Raw genomic sequence first — 21,518 nt, forward strand, 5'->3', positions numbered from 1 at the left:
ATGTTGGAATTTTTTCCAGTAATAAAACTGTGATAGCATAAATAGTATGAATGCTCCCTCCCCCCGCCTTTTTTATCTTTTCTATTTAATCCCTATTTCCATCAAACTTTCCCTTATTTCAGTCCCTATGTGCCTTTACTCAACAGAATTCTTACCAGGACTGTGAGGTCGCCACCTCTCCCCATCCCTCCTTGATCCAGCTAGTCGCCAACCTCCATCTTCATCTTCTCCATTTTGTTCCTCTCTAAAGATACGCCAATTTTCACTTTCTGAGCGTATAAATTCATGCTTTCTCCCTACTGATGTTGGTCCACCTTCCTCAAAATTTGGTCTGCCTATAAAGAAAATAAGTAAATATGGTAAGTAAACACGAGCCTCTGCCAGTAAAGATTTTAAGGACAAACTTCATAGCTCAAATCAAGCTTTCCTGCAAATGTATCCATTTTGATCTTCAGGAAAAATCATTCAAATAACTGTGAGTATACGCATATACTACTAGACACATTTCTTAAAGCTGAATGTTATCAGACTGTGCAATTATTTTTTAAACAAAAATATTATGTACAGTTTTTTTTTTGAAAAGGCATGCAATGGAAAGCCCATCTCCCTACACAAGACCCTCAGAGTCTTACTCCCCAGAAGTAACCACCATCAAGTTTCTTATAAAGCCTTCCCAACACTGTCCATGGGTACACTTACACACGTATACATAGCTCCCTCATCTACACACACAAACGCCACCCTCAGGATGCTATAAGAATTGTTGTTTGCTGTTTCCACAAACAACAGTGTATCCTGCCAATCCTTCTTTACTAGCACGTACTTTTTAAAGTTATATGATATTTTTCATTATACAACATATTTTATATAACCAACACCTACTGGTGATTCTGCCTAAACATGGTACCTGTACATTTCAGTCCCTCTTTTATTCCAAAACAGACTGTAAATTGAAAAGTAGTAAAACCTCATTTACTCTAGCACCAATACAATACAGGCATATCATAAATTGCTTTTGGACAGAATTCAAAGCTAAGCTATGTCTAGCCTAACTTAACGTCTCAAAAGTTACATTAATGTCAAAAGAGAGCCTGGTATACCAAGTAAACTAAACTGGTATTTCAAAAGGACAAGATCATCCTAAATTGTGCAAAAAAATTCTTCAGTCACCATTCCACATGTGCAAACATATGTAACTTGTAACATTTACGAAATCTCACATCAAAATAGGTGAAAATCCAAAACAACATATATTGATGTCCTCAGTTTATAACAATAAAAGTTCATGTTCTCGTAATGACAAACTCAATCTTTTTAATTAATCCATACTAAAAGCAAAAAAATAATTGAACAGCATATGAAAATGAAATTCTAGTTCCTGGTCATTCTCTTATATTCCATCTTAAATATACTGAGATTCAGCATCCTGCTTGCCCATGTGGTTGTTAGTCTGCTACTAGGTATCATTTTACTGAAAGATAAAATGTCTTGGGAGAATGGGAGAACATGATCTGCTGCTTTCTTATTGTGGTAGACAGCCTCTAAGAGCTCACCAACAATCCCTGCCTGCTGATCTTTGTGGAATTCTCTACCCCTAAGTATGAGCTGGACTACCAGAGATGCCACTCACAATATTAAAAAAGACTGTAGTTTCCATCACTTTCTCTGAAGGACACTAGTTGCCATGTGGTGACACAGACCTTGTGGAGAAGCTCACATGGCAAAGAACTGAGGCTAACCACCAGAAACATGAGTGAGTCTGGAAGTAGATCCAACCCCAGTTGAGTTTTGAGAGACTGCAGCATGGGCTGACACTCTGAGTGTAGTCTGACAAGAACCCTGGGTCAGAAACACTTAGCTAGGCTAAGCTGCTTCTAGATTCCCAACCCACAGAAACTGAGATAAGAAATGTTGGCTGTTTTCAGCCACCAAGCAAGGGTTTTATCATTTATGACCTTGCTCTTACCTGCAGAATGTGTCTGGAATGTCAGAATTATATTCTGGCTTTCCTTGGTATATTAGTCCATTTCGCACTGCTATAAAGGAATACCTGAGGCTGGGTAATTTATAAGAAAAAAAAAGTTTATTTGGCTTATGGTTCTGCAGGCTATATAAGCATGGCACCAAGATCTGCCTGGCTTCTGTTGAGACCTCAGGAAGCTTTTACTCATTGTGGAAGGTGAAGTAACTGCAAATATGTCACATGGTGAGAGAGGAAGCAAAAGAGATGAGGGAGATCCCAGACTCTTGAACTCATTATTACAGTGGGGAGGGGATGAGGGATCCACCCTCATGACCCAAACACCTCCCATCAAGCCCCACCTCCAACATTAGGGATCACATTTGAACATGAGATCTGGAGGGGACAAACATCCAAACTATATCGCTTGGTTTACCAGAGAAGACACAACCTAAATCTCTTATAGTTATTATGTAATATCTGATATATCAAAAACTATACTGCAGCTTTTAGAAATTATTTTGTGTAAATAGCTAGAACTTCAGGTACATGCAACCACATTCGTCTAATTTTAAAATTTAATTTCATTTAATTTTTGTGGAGATGGGGATCTTGTTATGTCATTTAGGCTGGTCTTGAACTCCCGGCCTCAAGTGATCCTTCTCCCTTGGCCTCGTAAGAGCACTTCTGTATAATTTATTCAGTTTCTTCATCACATATTTCCAACTGTTGCCCTAAATAGGCTGTTTTAAAATGTCATCCTATTAGAAAATCCTTTCCATTCAATTTCAGAGAGCTATATTTTTGACCCTTGTATGTAATTGTTACTGGTACAGAAGTAAATTTCATTGACGCTACAAGTAAAAAAACTAGATCTCACTTAGTAAACTAAAAAAAAAAAATTACTTTGTGTAAATAATCAGTAACAAAATTTAAGTCCTTTTATAGAAATTTCTGAAAAAGTACTGTTAAAAATTGTTTGAACCAATATTCATGTAGAATGGTTTGGAACCAGTATTTATGTCAATTCAGGTTACTTCATTAACCACAACACCTCCACCCCCTCGTTCACAAACGAGGAACTGAGTCTTCACTATGTAGGTAAGAATTGGAGACAAAAAAATAACAAAATTTAGAAAAAAAAAAATCAAAAACAAAAGAAACAAAAATAATAAATAAATAAAACAAACAAAAAATAATTGGAGGCAGAATTTAAAACCAGGTCTAATGATTCCAAATCTCATCATTATTTCTTTGGTGTTGTGTTCCTCTTTATCTTCAAATTTTCTGTCTCAAATCCTTTTTGGAACAAGAAATGCAGAACTGGCCATTCAAACTTTATAAGCTACAGGTTTTCCAGCAGTTTGAGAATCACAAGATTGTTCTAAATTTGTTTCTCTTTTGTCAGTATAGCCACATTTTTCATCAAGCCATGTTAAGTTCTGCCTCCAGAGGCTGTGTTCATTTTCATAAGAGAAGGGTGAAAAGACGTCAACTTTTAAATGGACTTCACTTATCTCCCTACCTCTTTAAGAAAACATTTTTAAAAAGTACACTCATCACAAATGTACAACTGACAGAGTTTTCATAAAGCAAATACATATAATTTAACATCTTAGATTTTTAAAAAAAGATTATAAGCTCTCAAAAATTGTCATGAATCCTCCCAATTAGCCCTTCCGAAGATAAGCAATATCCTAATTTCTAGCCCCAAATATTAGCTTTGCCTGCTTTTAAACTTTTTTATAAAATGGAATATTCATTTACATCTGGCTTCTTTTGCTGAACATAATGGGAGATTCATTCTCCTTGTGCAGGGGCCATGCTAATCTCTGTATCGGTCCAATTTTAGCTTATGTGCTGCCGAAGTGAGCACGGGAGATTCATTCTCGTTGTTACAGAGAAAACTTTGGTCTTTTGCATTGCTGTACAGGATCTCACCGTATAAACAAACCACACTATATTACTCTTATTCTACTGCTTAGAGGTATTTAGGTTGTTTTCTAGCTTTTTGCTATCATGAATTGTGCTTCCGTGAATATTCCTGGACATGAGTTTTGTTATGTTTGCATTTCTCTTGGGTATATACCTAGCACTAGTACTGCTAGGTGGCAGTACACTCAACTTTGTTGACTACTACTGAATATCTTCCCAAAGAAATAGTACTACTGGCCAGGCATGGTGGCTCACACCTGGAATCCTAGCATTTTGGGAAGCTGAGGAGGGAGGACCACTTACCAGTTTGAAACTAGCTTGTGAGTATGAAACTAGCCTGGGCAACATGGTGAGACCTCATCTCTATATTTATCTATAATTTTTAAAATGTAAAAAAGTTTTTAAAAAAGAGAAATAGTATTAATTTACATTTTTTTTGCTTGTTTTACTCAAACCTCTAGCAACCACTAACATGACTCACTCCTTTACAAACACAATTAGAGACATAGGATTAAAAACAAAGATAAGGCTGAAACATAGCACCTGATCTCCAGGTCCACAGATACACATGTAAATAAATAACCTAATTCAGTTTACAAAATGTTTTAATGTATCTTATCTGATCCTCATAATTACCACAACCATAGTACTCTCTTAATTCTGCAAGGACAGGGATACCTGTAAAGTGGTTTCCCAAGGCCACACAGCTGAGTCATAACCAAATCAGAAACAGAACCTAGGCAGTGTTCAAACTCCTAATCCATGGTTTATTTCTACACTAAATCATTCTTAATGGTTCACTCACAAATCTGACCCATTGGAAACAGCCAGAAATTCTAGAGAAACTGAAATGGGAAGGAGATCTGGGATTTAAGTGTAACAAGCTAAAGAGTGGCAGACAAATCATGCAGGGTAAATCTTGGGGAAAGTGTAAACATCTCTAAAAAGGGGAGACAGAACTAAGTTTGTTTTAAGCTTCCCATAGAAATGATTTCAAAATGTATGCTCCTGAAAAAAAAAATGTTAAGACCAACTTCTTCAATATAAAAATTTTACTCTAAAATTATTTAGAAGGTCGTGACTTCAAACACAGTCATAAAAATACACATTTCCAATTACTACTAATATAACTAAAAATCATACTGTATCTAAGAAGTCCTCTAAAATATTAAAATAAATCCCTTCTAACCAAATTGATTAGATTTACTTGTATAAATTTGGGTGGGTGGGTGGGAGTGACAAGGAGACTGTCATCTTTATCATTTGAATTAAATATATATACACATATATATCAGGAATACATACATATATCAGGATAATTAATATAATTTTAATTATTATATACATATATTCAGATATATATGTATATGTACATATTCATATAATATACATATTTTATAATATACATATATTTTTATATTATATACATATAATATATATATATCAGGAATACAAATATATATACATATTTATATATATATAAATATACAGCAATTAAATCAACTATTATAACTCTATTGCTTCTACAAGGACAGGGAGACCTGTAAGGTATTCACATGTACGTGTGTGTGTGTGTGTGTGTGTGTGTGTGTGTGTGTGTGTGTGTGTGTTTGGATTCCTGATATAATTTAAGATAAATGATTTTAAATTTAATGATACAAATATATGTATATATTTGTATTCCTGATGTAATTTAAAATAAATGATTTTAAATTTAATAAATGATATAAAATATATGTATATATTTGTATTCCTGATATAATTTAAAATAAATGATAGGCCAGGTGTGGTGGCTCATGCCTATAATCCCAGCACTTTGGGAGGTCGAGGTGGGCAGATCACCCAAGGTCAGGAGTTCAAGACCAGCCTGGCCAACATGGCAAAACCCCATCTCTACCAAAAATACTAAAAATTAACCTGGAGTGGTAGTGTGTGTCTGTAGTCCCAGCTACTCAGGAGGCTGGGGCAGGAGAATCACTTGAACCCAAGAGGTCTAAGTTGCAGTGAGCAGAGATTGCGCCACTATACTCCAGCCTGGACGACAGAGCGAGACTCCATCTCAAAAAATAATAATACTTTTTTAGAAATAAATGATAAATATTAAAGTCATTCGTGGGCAATTTAGAAGATGATATCTAAGTTCCATTCACATCTAAAAATTCCAACAATTCATAGTAAGCAAGACTAAAATGAGTGGGAGACAGTTACATGGCCCATCTCAGCATTCAAAATCAGTCTTCCTCCCTCTGTAACATCAGTACAATGACAAAGTTGACTAAGCAAATACTGCATTTCAGCTGACTTCTTTTTAAAATCTTAACAGATTTATAAACAAGAAGATTTTAAAGTAAATCTTACTGAATTATTTTCAAACTCATGCCTGAACCAAATATTCCTAATCTACAGTCAATGAATGAGCTCAGGGCTGTGAATCCTTGCACTGGAAGTGCACTTTGTGCTCGCACGCTTTTTTATTCTTTCTGGTAAAAGGGTCTATGGCTTTCGTCAAAACTTTAAAGGTGTCTGTCACCCTCAAAAGGCAAAGAAACACAAATTTTAAATGTGTCTTTTTCCATTCAATACAGCAAACATGACTATGAGGAAACCATACTACTGATATATTTTATATCCTTATGTTAAAAGCAAATTGTGTAAAAGGTGCTAAAATACACATGTACTATATATATAAATAATTTCCCCAGTGGCAATAAATACTTCATTGTTTCACTCTTAGTGTATTAAGTCCAAATAGGATTTATCTAAAAATTAAATTAAAATGCAGTGTTGGTTTTTGCCTGGTCTAACTGAGTGGACTTCCTAAGGAGAAAGAGCAGTAAAAGGGCACCTGTGTGCATGTTTGACCCACGGCCAAAAATAGTGTTTATGGAAAACTTCAGATGGAGCAAAGAGGCACTCAGCCAACAAAATCTACAGCTGTGAGACTTGGAGCTTACAAGTGCCCAATCTCCACAAGCAAAAGTGGAATTATGGGACAGACTTTGAAGCTTGTTTGTGTGCAAATTTTTTAAAGAGTGACTCTGTATTACTCTATTCAGATATATATTCTCTGATCAACACCAAACAAATATTCTAACACTAAAGAAAACAATAAAAGGGAATCCCACCCAAGTATTGATATTTACCACCCCCCTCCCCTACAATTACTTGTAAACCAAACTCAGGGTGGCTAGGACAGAGCAGTTTAAATTCTATATCCAGAGTTACAACTTTCTCCCTGAGGAATAAATAACCTGCTCAGCTGGTTAACATGAGTCCTGAAAAAATAACAGAGACTGGAGAAACTGCAGTGCATCAAAATCTCTGAAAAAGGTCCTCATGCGATTTGAGTATGTACCATAACCTTACAGCCCTCATGCTCAGCTGTCTGCTGGTACACATGCAGGGGCTGCCTGAAATCTGTGAGAAGGCAATTAGTAGTTGGTTTGGACATGTGGAAATGGAAAGAGACTAGACCTCTTCAAAAGAAAAGCTAAGTACACCATGTAAGCAAGAACATGGAGACTAGGCTAAAGTTTTAAAGCTGTGAGATTACCTATGTACATAGGCCAGAAATTGCATTCCAACTGAAGATTATATCGTTCTCAAGAAAAATGTGGTACATTTACAGATATATAGTGAATTATTTCAGTCAGAAAATCCAATACCTTTAGGAACAGAGGAATAGATTTAACATAGAATAATTCATCTGGTCTTGGTAACTTGCTTAATTTAATCATTATAATTTTGAATGCAAAACCAATCAATGAACAGGTATTTAGCCCTTATGTTCACTCACAGAAGAAATGTTTTAGAGCCATCTCCAATTACCTTACTGTGAAACATCTAAAACAGAAATAACAAATTGTCCAGATGGAAAGAACCGTGAGTTTTTGGGTGAAGGCGGCATATCATCTGTGCCAATATCCATGTCATCTCAGTGAAGGAGCTCAGGAAACACCACCCTAAAATGCGCTGCTTTGGTATGCTTGTTACTGCAAACTGAGAAAACCTGGAAACACCAAGTACAGGGAGGGGCCTTTTCTGATGCCCTTTTTTCAAAAAGTCCTTTGTCCCCTCCCTAGAATCTCAACAATCAGGGAAGATTACCCTTATCACAGAAGAGATTAATACCCTTATCAGAGAAGAGATTAAAAGGTCCATCAGAGTTAGAATTTGACCCTTTTTTTTTTTTTTTTTTTTGAGACGGAGTTTCGCTCTTGTTACCCAGGCTGGAGTGCAATGGCGCGATCTCGGCTCACAGCAACCTCCGCCTCCTGGGTTCAGGTAATTTTCCTGCCTCAGCCTCCTGAGTAGCTGGGATTACAGGCACGCGCCACCATGCCCAGGTAATTTTTTGTATTTTTAGTAGAGACAGGGTTTCACCATGTTGACCAGGATGGTCTCGATCTCTTGACCTCGTGATCCAACCGCCTTGGCCTCCCAAAGTGCTGGGATTACAGGCGTGAGCCACCGCGCCTGGCTGACTTTAACTCTTTTTAATCTCTTCTATAGTAAGGACACATAGTGAATTATATAACCTTATCTAAAGTCTAACTCTACTGGAACTTTTAACTGGTTATAACCAGACAACTTTTGTTCATTATATATTTCCTCCCTTCATTTTCCTACAGCTTGTCAACACCTTCCCCCAGGACCTCCACATGCCTATTCCAATGTCCAATGCTGTAAGAACTTCAATCATCTGGTCCTTCCTCAAGTCTCATGTTTTATGGGACTCTTGTGCATAAGCAGGTAAACGGTTTTTCTCCTGTTAAGTCTACCTACTGTTGGTTTATTTTATTGACTCAATTATCAAACCTTCAAAAGGAAAAGAGGTCTCTCTCCCCTACATCAGTTAACCTGGTAACTTCAACCAGAAATGGCTTTAAATGCTCAGGCTACTGTAATTGGAGTGCTATGCTCCTGTGTGGGCACCTCACAGCTGGTCTACAGTATTCACAATTAGCAGTTAGGAATCACTGTTTATAGACCATAGCAAGACTTTCAAATTGTAGAAATTCAGAAATTAGAAAGCTTCACTTAAGACATTGCTTTCTTAATTGAAGATCATTTTGCCAAATCATTTTTGTCACAATATATTGAAACCAAGTCTCTGGCAAAAGACTTTTAAGTTTAATAAAATCCTTACCTATCTTGCCTATGATAATGTGTATTCAGGCCAGGTGAAGTGGCTCATGCCTGTAATCCCAGGACTTTGAGAGGCTGAGTTGAGAGGACGGCTTGAGCCAGGAATTCAAGACCAGCCTAGACAACACAGTGAGACCCTTCCTCTACAAAAAATAAAAAATTAGCCAGGTGTGGTGGCATTACTGCAGGGGATGGGGGATGAGGTGGGAAGATCACTTAAGCCTGGTAGGCTGAGGCTGCAGTAAGCTGTGATCACATCGCTGCATTCCAGCCTGGGCAACACAGCCAGACTCTATGTCTAAAAAAACGAAAGTAAAAAACATATAGTGTGTATTCAAAACACATGGCAGATACAACCAAGTGCTATACTTGTTCTAGTATTTTTGTTGTTGTATTGTTTTTCTTCAATTAGCTAGCTGGGAATTAATATACATTATAATTTCTACCAGTACATGCAGGGAATGAGCATCATACCACAAATCCCTTCTTTATATTTTACCTTCCCTAGTTCTGAAGGTCAATGTTTTTAATGCTGTGTCTGAACTTGTGTTGAAGCGTTTGGCATTAATAAAACAAAGAAGGAATTAATATATTTTTTAAATTGTAGGGGGGTCAGAGAGGATTCTACAAAGGCGGATTTCACTTTCTAAGTAGCATTATATTGGTCTACATTAATAATTTTCCCAGCAGGCCTTCCAAGATTTTACTTTGAACAATCAGTCTTTGTTTCTCAGATCCTCTTACATGCAACATTTGGTCAAAGTTTTAAAATCGGCAGCTAACAGAGGAGAAAAGTACTGCTCACTACGGCACTGCACAAAGCCACACCACGGCTCGTTTCAGGGTTCCGACAAGCTGGATCACATTTTCCACCTAAACACTGTATCAGTGTTGAGGTACATTTTTTGTACCCTGTACACTACATTTTATTAACACTATACTTCATCATACTGATCAGGGAAATATCTCCTAAGCACCACTAAAATAAGCCTAAAGAAAATTCTCCAGTTATTTCACACAGGTGTGTATTTTTAAAAGTACCAGGTACAGAACAATTAATTTTAATTCCTATTCAAGGTCTTTGTACACAGCCTTTAAAAAAAAAAAAAGAAAGAAAGAAAGAAAAAAGTTTGTTTCCTGGCCAAAAAAAAAATTCAGGTAACTAAATTATCTATATTACTAGTTCTGGAACTAATGGTAACCATTCTGATGAGATATGAGAAGAAAACTAAGAAAATCAATGCATTAATTTACACCTCTAAGTCCTTATCCAAATAAATCTTCCCCAAAGACATGGTAGGAAAAAAAAAAAAGATTAGTAAAGGAAATATCTCACACTTCAACATGCTATATAAAGCAAGACGGCTGAAAAGAAATCTTGCAGGGAATTTTATCCCTTTGAACTTTCAAATAAACTCTTAAGTAAGATTATGCAAACTTACTAAAGACCGGTCCTGATTAGAGGGAAAAAAATGCACCCCTTCTTCAAGTCAGTTCTGGAGGCTTTCTCCAGAGTTGTTAAGGTTTGTGTTGGGTAAAGAAAGACCTCCTAACAAACCAGCATTCTTTTCCACATGATCAGAGCTAATTGGCCCCCCTGCAGGCTAAGTGACCAATCACATCAACTTCAGCTGAAACCAGCCCCCACAACATTATAAACAGAGGAAAGTAAGTTGTAAAATCAGTCCAAGAAGAGAACCTACAAACTAGGCTTGTAGATTAAAATTATCTGATCAAAAAGGCAGACTCCATAAATTTCCTTAAGACCTACCTTTGCATAAAGGCTGACCCAGAAAAAGAACTGGTGAGTACATGCAATAATATCCATTCTTAATTCTTTCTTTATGGGAAACAGGGAAAGAAACTGACTGGCAAATAGGAACAGAGCTAGATTACCCAATAGATTTTTAAAACAGACATGATCTATAGGACAGTATAGTAAGGTTTCTATATTCTTTTTCTTTAAGTTTTAAAAATGGAATAACAGCCATATTGAATGCATTACTAGAAATTTTTTTCTTGTTTTATTAAATGTACACTCATTTTCCATTATAATATATGAGTAGAGAATAAAGGCCTGAGGAAAAAAAATTCAGTGACTTGAAAAAAAAAAAAAAGTCTTTCTTTTGGAAGGAATTTTAGAGACCAAAAATGAGCATAAAATAACAAATGCCAAAAGAATAAATTACTTTGTTTTTATTTCTTTAAGAAGAAAATGATGAGTATCCTATTGTAAATTTTTAAGCATGGAATTATTGCTGAAATTAGTAGATGCTTCTGCAATTAAGAAATTAAAATAGAATCTCTGAGCTTATATAACAGGGTTAGAACTCATACTGTTTGCCCTAATTATGGAGGGCAGGAGAAATCATTATAAGACTTTCAATATAGTCTTAAAGTATTTACACCAGACATGAACAAATACATAGTAATACCGTACTCATTTAATGTTTGTTAGTTTAGCCTTTATCTTAACTCTTTAGTATGAACTATACTATTTCATATCATGGCAACAGAAAGATACAATTTTAAGTGCTACAACCCAATGAGTAGAATGAATTTTGATGATCAATGAAGCTGCCTATCATTTTTTAATAGGTACTATTTTTTCCTCCAAATAATGTATAAATGGGCAAATAATTTTACAGCCCACACACAGAGATAGAAGCAAACCTCCCCAACCTTCCACTCTACTTTCTATTGGGATCAGTTGATGAGATTTACATATATCAGGCAACAGTAATATAATTTTTTAAACATATAAGCAGACATCAAACCATACAGAAAAAAAAAATCATATAGGAAACTTGTATCTGTGGTAGGAATTGGAAATGTGTTTACAGAAGTCTGTAGAACTTTAAGAAATCTTATTATCATAATTCCCTCTTTTTTCACTTTCTTTGTTTTAATCTAAAGATCCCAGGCCAAGGGGATTGAGTGGTTTGCCCAAAATGACACAGCTATGTAACCAACAGTGCCAGAGCCTGAAGGCCATATCCCCTATCCTGTGTTGTCTATACTAAATCACACTGACTATAGGAGTCCACAGAATATTTATTCAGGGTAATCGCATAAATGAGAATCAGAAATCAATCTTCCTTCTCTACATTACTCTACTTGCCAACACAATCCAAACAAAATCCAGCAGTCTTAGGTTAAAAAAAAATGCTGCTTAACTGTTCTGATATTAGCCTTTTTGACTTCCCTGTTCACAGGTTTTTCCATGTATTTAGTTGCAAGAGAAAAAAGATAAAATTGTAAAGAGCCTAGAGTAAGAGTGCTACAAAAGTTGTAGGTAAGAAGTAACAGTCCTGAAAAAGCCCAAATGAGAATGATTCAATTTGTTGACTATAGTCTACACAGAGAGGCTCTAAGTAAGGAATTTTATACTTTCATAAATAAAGTAGGTTGAAAATAAAAAAGAATCATGGAGCTTTTTCTTCCTCAAGCTTTTGTGAAACACTAAGCACTTAGCAGCATTCAGTAGGACAGTGGCTCCACAAGTGGAACAAGCAGCAGTGTCCAGGAGCATGAGGGGCATTTTCATATAGGCAGGAAGCAACAACAGTAGAGAACAAAAAGGTGTTCACCCACTATTTTGAAAGCAACCAACTATCCTTTCATTGTTATATCTTTCTGCCAAGTGTCAAAATATTTTATTATGTCATCGTAATTTTATTTATGATGACAGTATTGTACTTTTAAAATTGTCTTCTCATCAGCAAAATATAAACTTGGCAATGTTATGTCATACTCTCTACATTGCTTTAATTTTACTCATGTGCAAAACACAACTAGACTATCTAATAATTCAGACTGTAACAGTCTTTAAGTCTTGAAAGAAGTCTTTCCTAACGAAAATCTATTTCTAACCTACAAATCTTAAGTCTGAACCTAATAAACATTACTGAAGAACAAATACTCTGGAGTGGCTCTTGAACAAAACTAATCAGATGGAACAGTATCATTCACACAGGCTAAGCAAGGTCAAATGTCTGTTTTTGAGGCAATATGGCACTAACTCTGGACTCAAAATGTATCGGATTCATATTCACTACTTACTACCTCATTTTCTTTCCTTTTTTTTTTTTTTAAAGAGACAAGGTCACGCTATGTTGGCCAGATTGGTCTTAAATTCCCAACCCCAAGCAATCCTCCTGCCTCAGCCTCCCAAAGTGCCAAAGTGCTAGCATTACAGGCATGAGCCACCATACCTGGTCCCTGACTTTCATTATCTGTAAAATGGGACTAATAATGGTATTTATTACTGTGAAACTTAAGACACTTTTTTTAAATAAAAAAATAAATAAAGACAAAAGTCTCACTATGTTGCCCAGGCTGGTCTCAAGCTCCTGAACTCAAGCAATCCTGTCTTGTCCTCCTGAAGTGCTGGGATTCCAGGTGTGAATCACCACACCCAGCTGGACACATTTTGAATAACAACAAAGCAACTAATACTTTACTGAGAGCTTACTCTGTGCCAGATGCTGCCCGTTGGCTGCACATCAGCTTGTACACATGAAGTATTTGGTACGATTCCTGGCACAATATATATATTAGCTAATGTTATTAATCATTACTATCCTAAGAATCATGAATAAAGTTAACAATGGTTTAATATGGATAACTGAGACAGTTACGGGGCAAGAAGGGCATCTACTAAAGGTGCTAGAAATCTGGCTGTCAAAGACTATCTTGAGAATGCAATACCAATCATTTTTGGAAAGATTGTTATTTCACCAAATGTTTCTTGTAATAAAAAAAAAATTAACTGACTTTGAAGTTAGCTAGACTTGAATAATCATCCAAATAATCCAAAGCTCCTATTTGCCTTGTGTAAATTTCTTTTATCTGTCTGAGCACCAGTGACCTCATCTGAAAATGGGAACAATGGCTATCTTGTTGAGATATTGAAGAATTAGAGATAATACAGTATGAAAACAGTTACCATAGTGCCTATGAAGATTTTGTTGTTTCCAAAAGGGTAGAGATCAGATCTCCTAAAACATTTAAAAAGAATCTAACAAAATAAGGGTCATTAAATAGCTATGCCAAGAAAAAAGAATACACTAAATGATTATGACAACTTGTTAGGGTAATAAGTTATAAAACATTAATACACTAAGACTTTTTAATGTCTATCATATGAAACTGAAATAACCATGTAATCTAAATAAACTGAACAATCATCCCAGTATTCCATCAGTAGCTCAAATCTGAAGAAAATACATGAAAATCTCTCTAGTATTACCAATAAATGTTAAGTTAGCCTCAGAGCAAAAGAAAAAAGTGGTATATACCCAGCTAGCCAGTATCCAATTTCAACAACACAGAAAGGTAGTCGCCAAAGCCTCAAAGTCCCTAGGCATAGGAACTAGGAAACCCAAGCAACAACCTAGCTCCACAGGTCTGTAGTGCCCTTCTTAAGCCCCATTAAAACGCAGGAAGTGGGTATGCAGCACTCTCAAGGGTATTTACCTCCAAAGGAAGAAGCAAAGAGGAGGGTCGAATATAAACTCAGAGTCCTGGATTGTAACAAAGAAGAGAGGCTCGCTCAAGGGAAGCAAAGCTGCGTTTCGTGTTCTGTTCCTGATAACTGCTATACTAAAGTCTTAAGACACCTCTGTCATAGGCAAGGATGATTACAAGGAAGGCATACATTAGATTTCTACTCACCACCTTGAGAAAAGGATAACTATTGATCAAAACTGTTTGCAGCAGAAAAATAATTATACTAATTATCTTTTTAAAATTCTTATTTAATCCTTTAATGATTTTAGTTCATTAAATTCTTGAACCTTTTTCTTCTGGTTTACTTACTTTTAAAGCTAATGTTATCTAGAAATGTCTACGTGGAATTTCTTATTTTGCCAAGAAAACAGTTCTCTTTCTACCCCACAATCTATTCAGAGCCTAGAATATGGAAAGAAACAGCCATCATCCAGGGCAGAAAGAATCCATGAACATGGCTGCAAAGTGACAAAAACAAAGCCTAATCATAAAACTCTAAATAAGGCCAGGTGTGGTAGCTCACCCCTGTAATCCCATTGCGTTGGGAGGCTGAGGCAGGAGGATGGCTTGAAAACAGGAGTTCGAGACCAGCCTAGGCAATATATTGAGACCTGGTACCAACAAAAATTAAAATTTTTAAAATTAGCTGAGGTTACAGTGAGCCGTGATTGTGCCACTGCCCTCCAGCCTAGGATACAGAGCGAGATCCTGTCTCTAAAAATACAAATCAATATATCAAACTCTAAATAGGCTAATTATAAAGCATACACTAGAACTACAGATCTCTAAAAGCTTACCACAAATGTAAGCCTTGTCCTAGTACTAAATCTGGCTTCAAAGGTTTGCAGACAGTTTAATATAAGCTTCCAAATGACTTCTAATTATTTATACAGAAGAAAACTTACATATATAAACATACCCCTTTTAATTATGAATAATACATAATTATAAATTAATTATGAAATGCTAGTCTTTACACACAATATTTGGTCAAAGCAATAAATGCTTGACACCTGGACTTGTACAAGGAAGACACATGGGTATATAATCTCTACCCACGGGCATTCTAAAATATACTTAGAAAAGGTTTAAATGTTAAACAATGTTTTAACAGTCACTCAAAGAAACAATAGAAGAGTTATTTTTAAATAACACACAATTAGCTTCCAAATGAATGACTCAGTAAATGCCCCTTATGTAAAGGGAAAAGGGAGAGAGCTGGCAAAGTTGTGGTTAGAGAAGCATTCCCAAGAAAGCAGAAAGTGCATGAGGTCTCCAAATTCACAAACATTAACTGTAAAACAGTTAGGAGCTTACTAATTTACTCTTGATTTCAGAGAAATACAGCCTGAGATGGACAGCAGTAATTGCAAAGTCATTGCTCCTCTCCTAAGTCAAAGATACCGGAGGATGGTCACCAAGGACGGCCACAGCACACTTCAAATGGATGGCGCTCAAAGAGGTCTTGTGTATCTTCGAGATGCTTGGGGAATCCTAATGGACATGCGCTGGCGTTGGATGATGTTGGTCTTTTCTGCTTCTTTTGTTGTCCACTGGCTTGTCTTTGCAGTGCTCTGGTATGTTCTAGCTGAGATGAATGGTGATCTGGATCTAGATCATGATGCCCCACCTGAAAACCACACTATCTGTGTCAAGTACATCACCAGTTTCACAGCTGCATTCTCCTTCTCCCTGGAGACACAACTCACAATTGGTTATGGTACCATGTTCCCCAGTGGTGACTGTCCAAGTGCAATCGCCTTACTTGCCATACAAATGCTCCTAGGCCTCATGCTAGAGGCTTTTATCACAGGTAATTTTGTCTTTGTTCTTAAAAAAAAAAAAAAACTACAGGTGTTTGGAAAGGGTATAGTCAATTTTAAGTAATATTGTTATAGAATAATTTATTCATATTAATAGCAGGTAATGCCTAAGATAGAAAAGAAACAGTTTAGCACCAAAAAATAGGAGAAATGCTTAAGGAACCTGTCTCAATGCCGAAATTTTACTTACTGAAACTACTTAAGAAAAAAGGGATCAATCAGTATAACACTAAATTGCAGAAATTTCCTATAACAACAAAAAAAAATTAACAAAAGGAGTTTTTCACTGAAGCTAATCAGTTTGTCAAATAAATGAATAAATACATTCAATACATATTTTGACAGTCATTTTACCTAACACATTTGGGTTTTTTTCTTCACTGGGCTAGAATTCTCTCCTATGAGTTCATCTTTTCAACATTTACTTTATGCCAGTGAGCCCAGAGCACCATAGTCAGCTTTACATGTTAGAGAACAAGTTATGTATACACATTCTTAGCAAAATGCCCTGAAAATATTGTCCATAAAGATTATGAAATTTTGCTAACACAGAAAACTCTTTCCTTTAAAGGAGACTAGTGCCCTTTCATGTGACATATATGACTGTAAAAGAAAACATGTCTTTAATATACTATTCAGTAATAATCTGAGAAGGTAAGCATTCATTGGGCCAAATGAAGAGTGATCTGGAATGAAATCCCAATGTGCTACAACTAGCTCTATAACCTGCAAATCACAAACTACAAGAATTCCTGTACTGGATCAGTCCTTTGGATACAATTAAGGGGACCTGTAAACTTAGGTGGGAAAAACTTATACCTCTTTGCACTAACCACTAATTGAAATTTGGCATTTCCTACAGGCAACAAAAAACAATAGCATCAGCAGTATTAGAAGCTTTGATTCAAACAGAAATCAGAGATATTTGCCATATCAAACCATAATACTTCAAAATCACAGTACTAAACCCACCACTAGATTATTTAATGTATCAGTAAGGCACATATAGTACTATAATATCATTTCTTAAATGTTCAACTGAATTTCAATAATTTGGTTTCTTTTGTATTTTATTTCTAAGCCCTTAAAACATAATTCTGGTAAGTACTTACTTCTTAGACTTTACCAATAGCCTGCCAACAAAATCTGTGGCACAAAATTGATTTTAAAACTCTTATCTATAGCTTAGGGCACAAGGAAGATATACCTGAAAGGTGCACTGAAATTACCTGATAGTCCTCCCCTGCCCCAGAAAAGGTTTGTATATATTTCAAAGTTAAAAATTCTTCAAAATATCACTATTTATTTATTTATTTATTGAGATGGTATCTTGCTCTGTTGTCCCAGCTGGAGTGCAGTGGCACAATCTTGGCCCACTGCAATCTCCTGCCTTGGTCTCCTGAATAGCTGGGATTACAGGCATGCACCACCAGGTCCAGCTAATGTTTGTATTTTTAGTAGAGACAGGGTTTCACCATGTTGGCCAGGATGGTCTCGAACTCCTGACCTCAAGGGACCCACCCGCCTTGGCCTCCCCAAATGCTGGGATTACAGGCATGAGCCACCATGCCTGGCCAAAATATCACTCATTCTACTGGTCCCCTCCCCACCCCAAATCATTCTACTCTGAATCTAGTTTCTACTTCAACTTAAAGTAATCTGGCTGTAGCCAAGTTGCATTTATTTTCTATTATATTTTTTTAAGTATGGGCAGGAATATAGGAAGTGACCAATTCTTTGACTTTGTAAGAAACTAGAGGACGAAGTTTTACACTTCTCTGTAACAAAATCATTTGGCTTATTTATTTGAAATCATGGTTTTTAAACAGAAATGTACTTTGAAAAATGCTTCAGGCAAATGAGACTAACCAAATTAACAATGAGTTTAATTTCTGACTCACTGGAAGGCATGGCACCAAGAAATGTGTAAATATTTGATATACCCTTCTCATTCAGAAAAAGTATTGATATTTGAAGTCTTCATTCTAAAAAAAATTCAATAATTTCTAATTTAGGTGCCTTTGTGGCGAAGATTGCCCGGCCAAAAAATCGAGCTTTCTCAATTCGTTTTACTGACATAGCAGTAGTAGCTCACATAGATGGCAAACCTAATCTTGTCTTCCAAGTGGCCAATACCCGACCTAGCCCTCTAACCAGTGTCCGCGTCTCAGCTGTGCTCTATCAGGAAAGAGAAAATGGCAAACTCTACCAGACCAGTGTGGATTTCCACCTCGATGGCATCAGTTCTGAGGAATGTCCGTTCTTTATCTTTCCACTAACCTACTATCACTCCATTACACCGTCGAGTCCTCTGGCTACTCTGCTCCAGCATGAAAATCCTTCCCACTTTGAATTAGTTGTATTCCTTTCAGCAATGCAGGAGGGCACTGGAGAAATATGCCAGAGGAGGACATCCTACCTACCCTCTGAGATCATGTTACATCACTGTTTTGCATCTCTGTTGACCCGAGGTTCCAAAGGTGAATATCAAATCAAGATGGAGAATTTTGACAAGACTGTCCCTGAATTTCCAACTCCTCTGGTTTCTAAAAGCCCAAACAGGACTGACCTGGATATCCGCATCAATGGACAAAGCATTGACAATTTTCAGATCTCTGAAACAGGACTGACAGAGTAAGACTTATCCAGGGCTCCTTATTTTTTAATGTATTAAATACACCCAGCCAGTTATGCAGCTACTTTTTCTTCACTGTATCTCATGTTTTCTTTTTTTCAATGCTAATTACAGCTCTCTGATTACATCACGGTACTCATGCCTACACCCACATAAAAATGGCTGAGCTAACAATATACAGTCTGGAAACATAACACTCTACCTTACAAAGTTTGTTACCTGCTAAAATCAATGTAACTCAACTTGACAGACCCTTATACAGAAATGTTGCTGGTGAATTTATAAGAATGTGGTATGAGACCAGTAATGAAGGCAAAATGGACAGTCAAGTTTAACACAACTGAACTCAGAAAAATCAACCATTAATGTCTCATTTCATCTGCAAATTGAAGCAACGGTTTAGTTTCAAACCTAGCTCCCTGGATGAAATGACAACTTCACAATACTTAGTGAACATCCTTTAAAAGCTGGGATTTTTTCAAGACAACAAAGATCATTCATTTGGTTCTTTATACTATGAAACTTGAGTAAGTATCACCTCCTTAATTTTTAACAACTAAGAACAAAAATTAATGAGAAAAACATCAGAGTACAGATTCATATATAAATCTAAAAGCATTTAAACATGACAGCCAAATGCATATATATGTTCATATATTTGCGGATGAAGGTGATCAGATAAGACAAGCTCCAGCCCAAATGGAACCTGCAGGGTGGTATTTTGCATTGCAAGGAGATGCAAATTTTACTTTAAAATTGTTCTCCATAATAATCAAATAGTGGTTATCTAAATGACTTCTAGCAACCTAAGTAAAAACATTCTCCTCCTATGTATGATTCATTTGATCATATAAAACATCATGATGGCTCTAAATAATTCATAAATACAAAAATATATTTAAATCTTTATAGATATAAAGCTTTAGTTAGATATAACTTGCGTTTGGAAAAAAATCTACAATAGACATTTTCAAACTCAAATTCCTGTTTCCAACTTCAAATAGTTTTTTCTATAAACACAAAATGAGTGTTTATTCACCAGTAGGAGGCTGGACTAGATGAACTCTATTATTTCTTTCCAAATCTAATACTCTATAAAAAGTATGCTTCCTCTGTTTCATTTTTTATCTTATCTATGCTAAAATGAACCCTTTCCCTTATGTCTAGTTTAAGATGACCATTTGCATGATTTTCATTTCAATAAAAAAAAGAGAGAAACTGTCCTTAAGTGAAACAATAACCAAAAAAGTCACCCCATCAGGTTTCAAACAGATTTGTGGCTGTTCTTTTCTGAAATTTCCCTTATTCAGATTTCTGTGGGAAAAATGAAAGATTAACCTTCCCCACTGGTGATGACCTAGGCAGGAATCATCTCTTGAAATAAATACTAGCTGAGTAAAGGCAAGCAGGTGTGAAGAGCAGGGCACAGCAGCAAGTCACATTTTTCTACTATTTGACCAAAAGGAAAAGAAAATAAAGAAGAACTCTGGAGTGGTTTAAGACTGATAATAGTAGAAGAATATCAAGAACACAGAAAATTATTGTGAACTTTTGCCGTTTGAAAATCTTAGACATTCATTCTTAAGTAGTAATTAAACCAACAGATTTTCCCAACCCAAGACTACAGTAACACAGAAAGACAGCAATAATTCTTATTTCTATGATTAACAAGATTGACCTAACCTGTGAAAATAAAGTAGTATTGAAGACTTACATGGTATGTTTTTTCCTAAAAGTACTACATCACCTACACAGATCACAATCTCACTAGTTAAGTAAAGCTGCCCAAAGTGACACAAGTGAATAAGTAAAACCTGGGATCTAAGATTCCATTCAAGTCAGATGAGTTTCATATTATACTTACTGCTGACACATAAACTTGGCATTTGAAAACTAAACATGATTTCCCCTACGCATACCAAAAAAAACAGTTGGTAAACTACTGTTTCTTAATAAGTATTTTATAAATCTGTAAGAAACGTGATTCAAAACTTTTTTGTAGGAGACAGAAAGCTTCTGAGAGAACTGTTCATGTTTCTTTCACTTATTTAAAATCACAGTTTCTAGATTAAGGATTAAGTTTTCTATAGAAAGACCATCATCTTCTTTCCATTTGAGGAAAATGAAGTAAAAATGGAAGAAGGCGGGGAAATCACTGGGAGGTAGGAATGGATGCTCTGCCTTCCTGGATGTGCAGCTCAGTAACCTGGACTACCTGGGAGCTTGGTCCTGGAGTCTAGGATACATGACCAGGAAGACTACTCTGGAACTAACTTTAAACATTCCTTTGGAAACTGATAAACACAGCATGACAGTTCCAACAAACTGGAGACATGTAGTTACCACAATCTTAGGGGCCTAGTTTTATGTATGTATAAGCCCATACTACCAAGTACCAAAAGAGTCTATAACCAAAAATCACTATGTCTATTAACAAGTATTTCATACCAAAATACAAATTTGTATTGCACTGGGCTGAGTGTACTGCATCATCTGGATTATTTTT

At 36.0% G+C, this 21,518-nt stretch overlaps 2 protein-coding genes and 1 pseudogene across 8 annotated transcripts in view; 1 reads left to right on the forward strand and 2 right to left on the reverse strand.

Moving 5' to 3' along the window:
* The window catches only part of GIGYF2 (GRB10 interacting GYF protein 2), a 156,244-nt gene that overhangs the window by 67,344 nt on the left and 67,382 nt on the right, over positions 1-21,518 (reverse strand). For all 6 annotated transcript variants that reach the window (XM_012434097.2, XM_012434100.2, XM_012434099.2 and 3 more), the window contains one exon: positions 156-335. In XM_012434097.2, coding sequence (XP_012289520.2) covers positions 156-335 — 180 coding nt within the window. The remainder of the gene's footprint in view (positions 1-155; positions 336-21,518) is intronic.
* Positions 3,745-3,836, reverse strand: LOC135273714 (U6 spliceosomal RNA; annotated as a pseudogene).
* KCNJ13 (potassium inwardly rectifying channel subfamily J member 13) lies at positions 10,720-20,725 on the forward strand. Of its 2 annotated transcripts, none has more exons than XM_012434102.3 (3): positions 10,720-10,847; positions 15,892-16,367; positions 18,393-20,725. In XM_012434102.3, exons 2-3 carry the CDS (start codon positions 15,908-15,910, stop codon positions 19,013-19,015), a joined length of 1,083 nt encoding a protein of 360 aa, XP_012289525.1. In that variant the 5' UTR covers positions 10,720-10,847; positions 15,892-15,907; the 3' UTR covers positions 19,016-20,725. The 2 variants fall into 2 exon arrangements, with proteins under 2 accessions (XP_012289525.1, XP_012289526.1); XM_012434103.3 differs by having other exon boundaries at positions 15,892-16,131; positions 18,393-18,535.

This window comes from Aotus nancymaae, unplaced genomic scaffold, assembly GCF_030222135.1.
Source record: "Aotus nancymaae isolate 86718 unplaced genomic scaffold, 86718_ANA_hifiasm-v0.15.2.pri h1tg000008l, whole genome shotgun sequence".
NCBI classification, from domain to species: domain Eukaryota; kingdom Metazoa; phylum Chordata; class Mammalia; order Primates; family Aotidae; genus Aotus; species Aotus nancymaae.

Excerpts from the sequence above, each read along its gene's own strand:
- KCNJ13 (XM_012434102.3), top strand. The coding sequence starts at position 15,908 with ATGGACAGCAGTAATTGCAAAGTCATTGCTCCTCTCCTAAGTCAAAGA. Across the intron at positions 16,368-18,392 it reads GCTAGAGGCTTTTATCACAG|GTGCCTTTGTGGCGAAGATT; the intron begins GTAATTTTGTCT and ends TTTCTAATTTAG.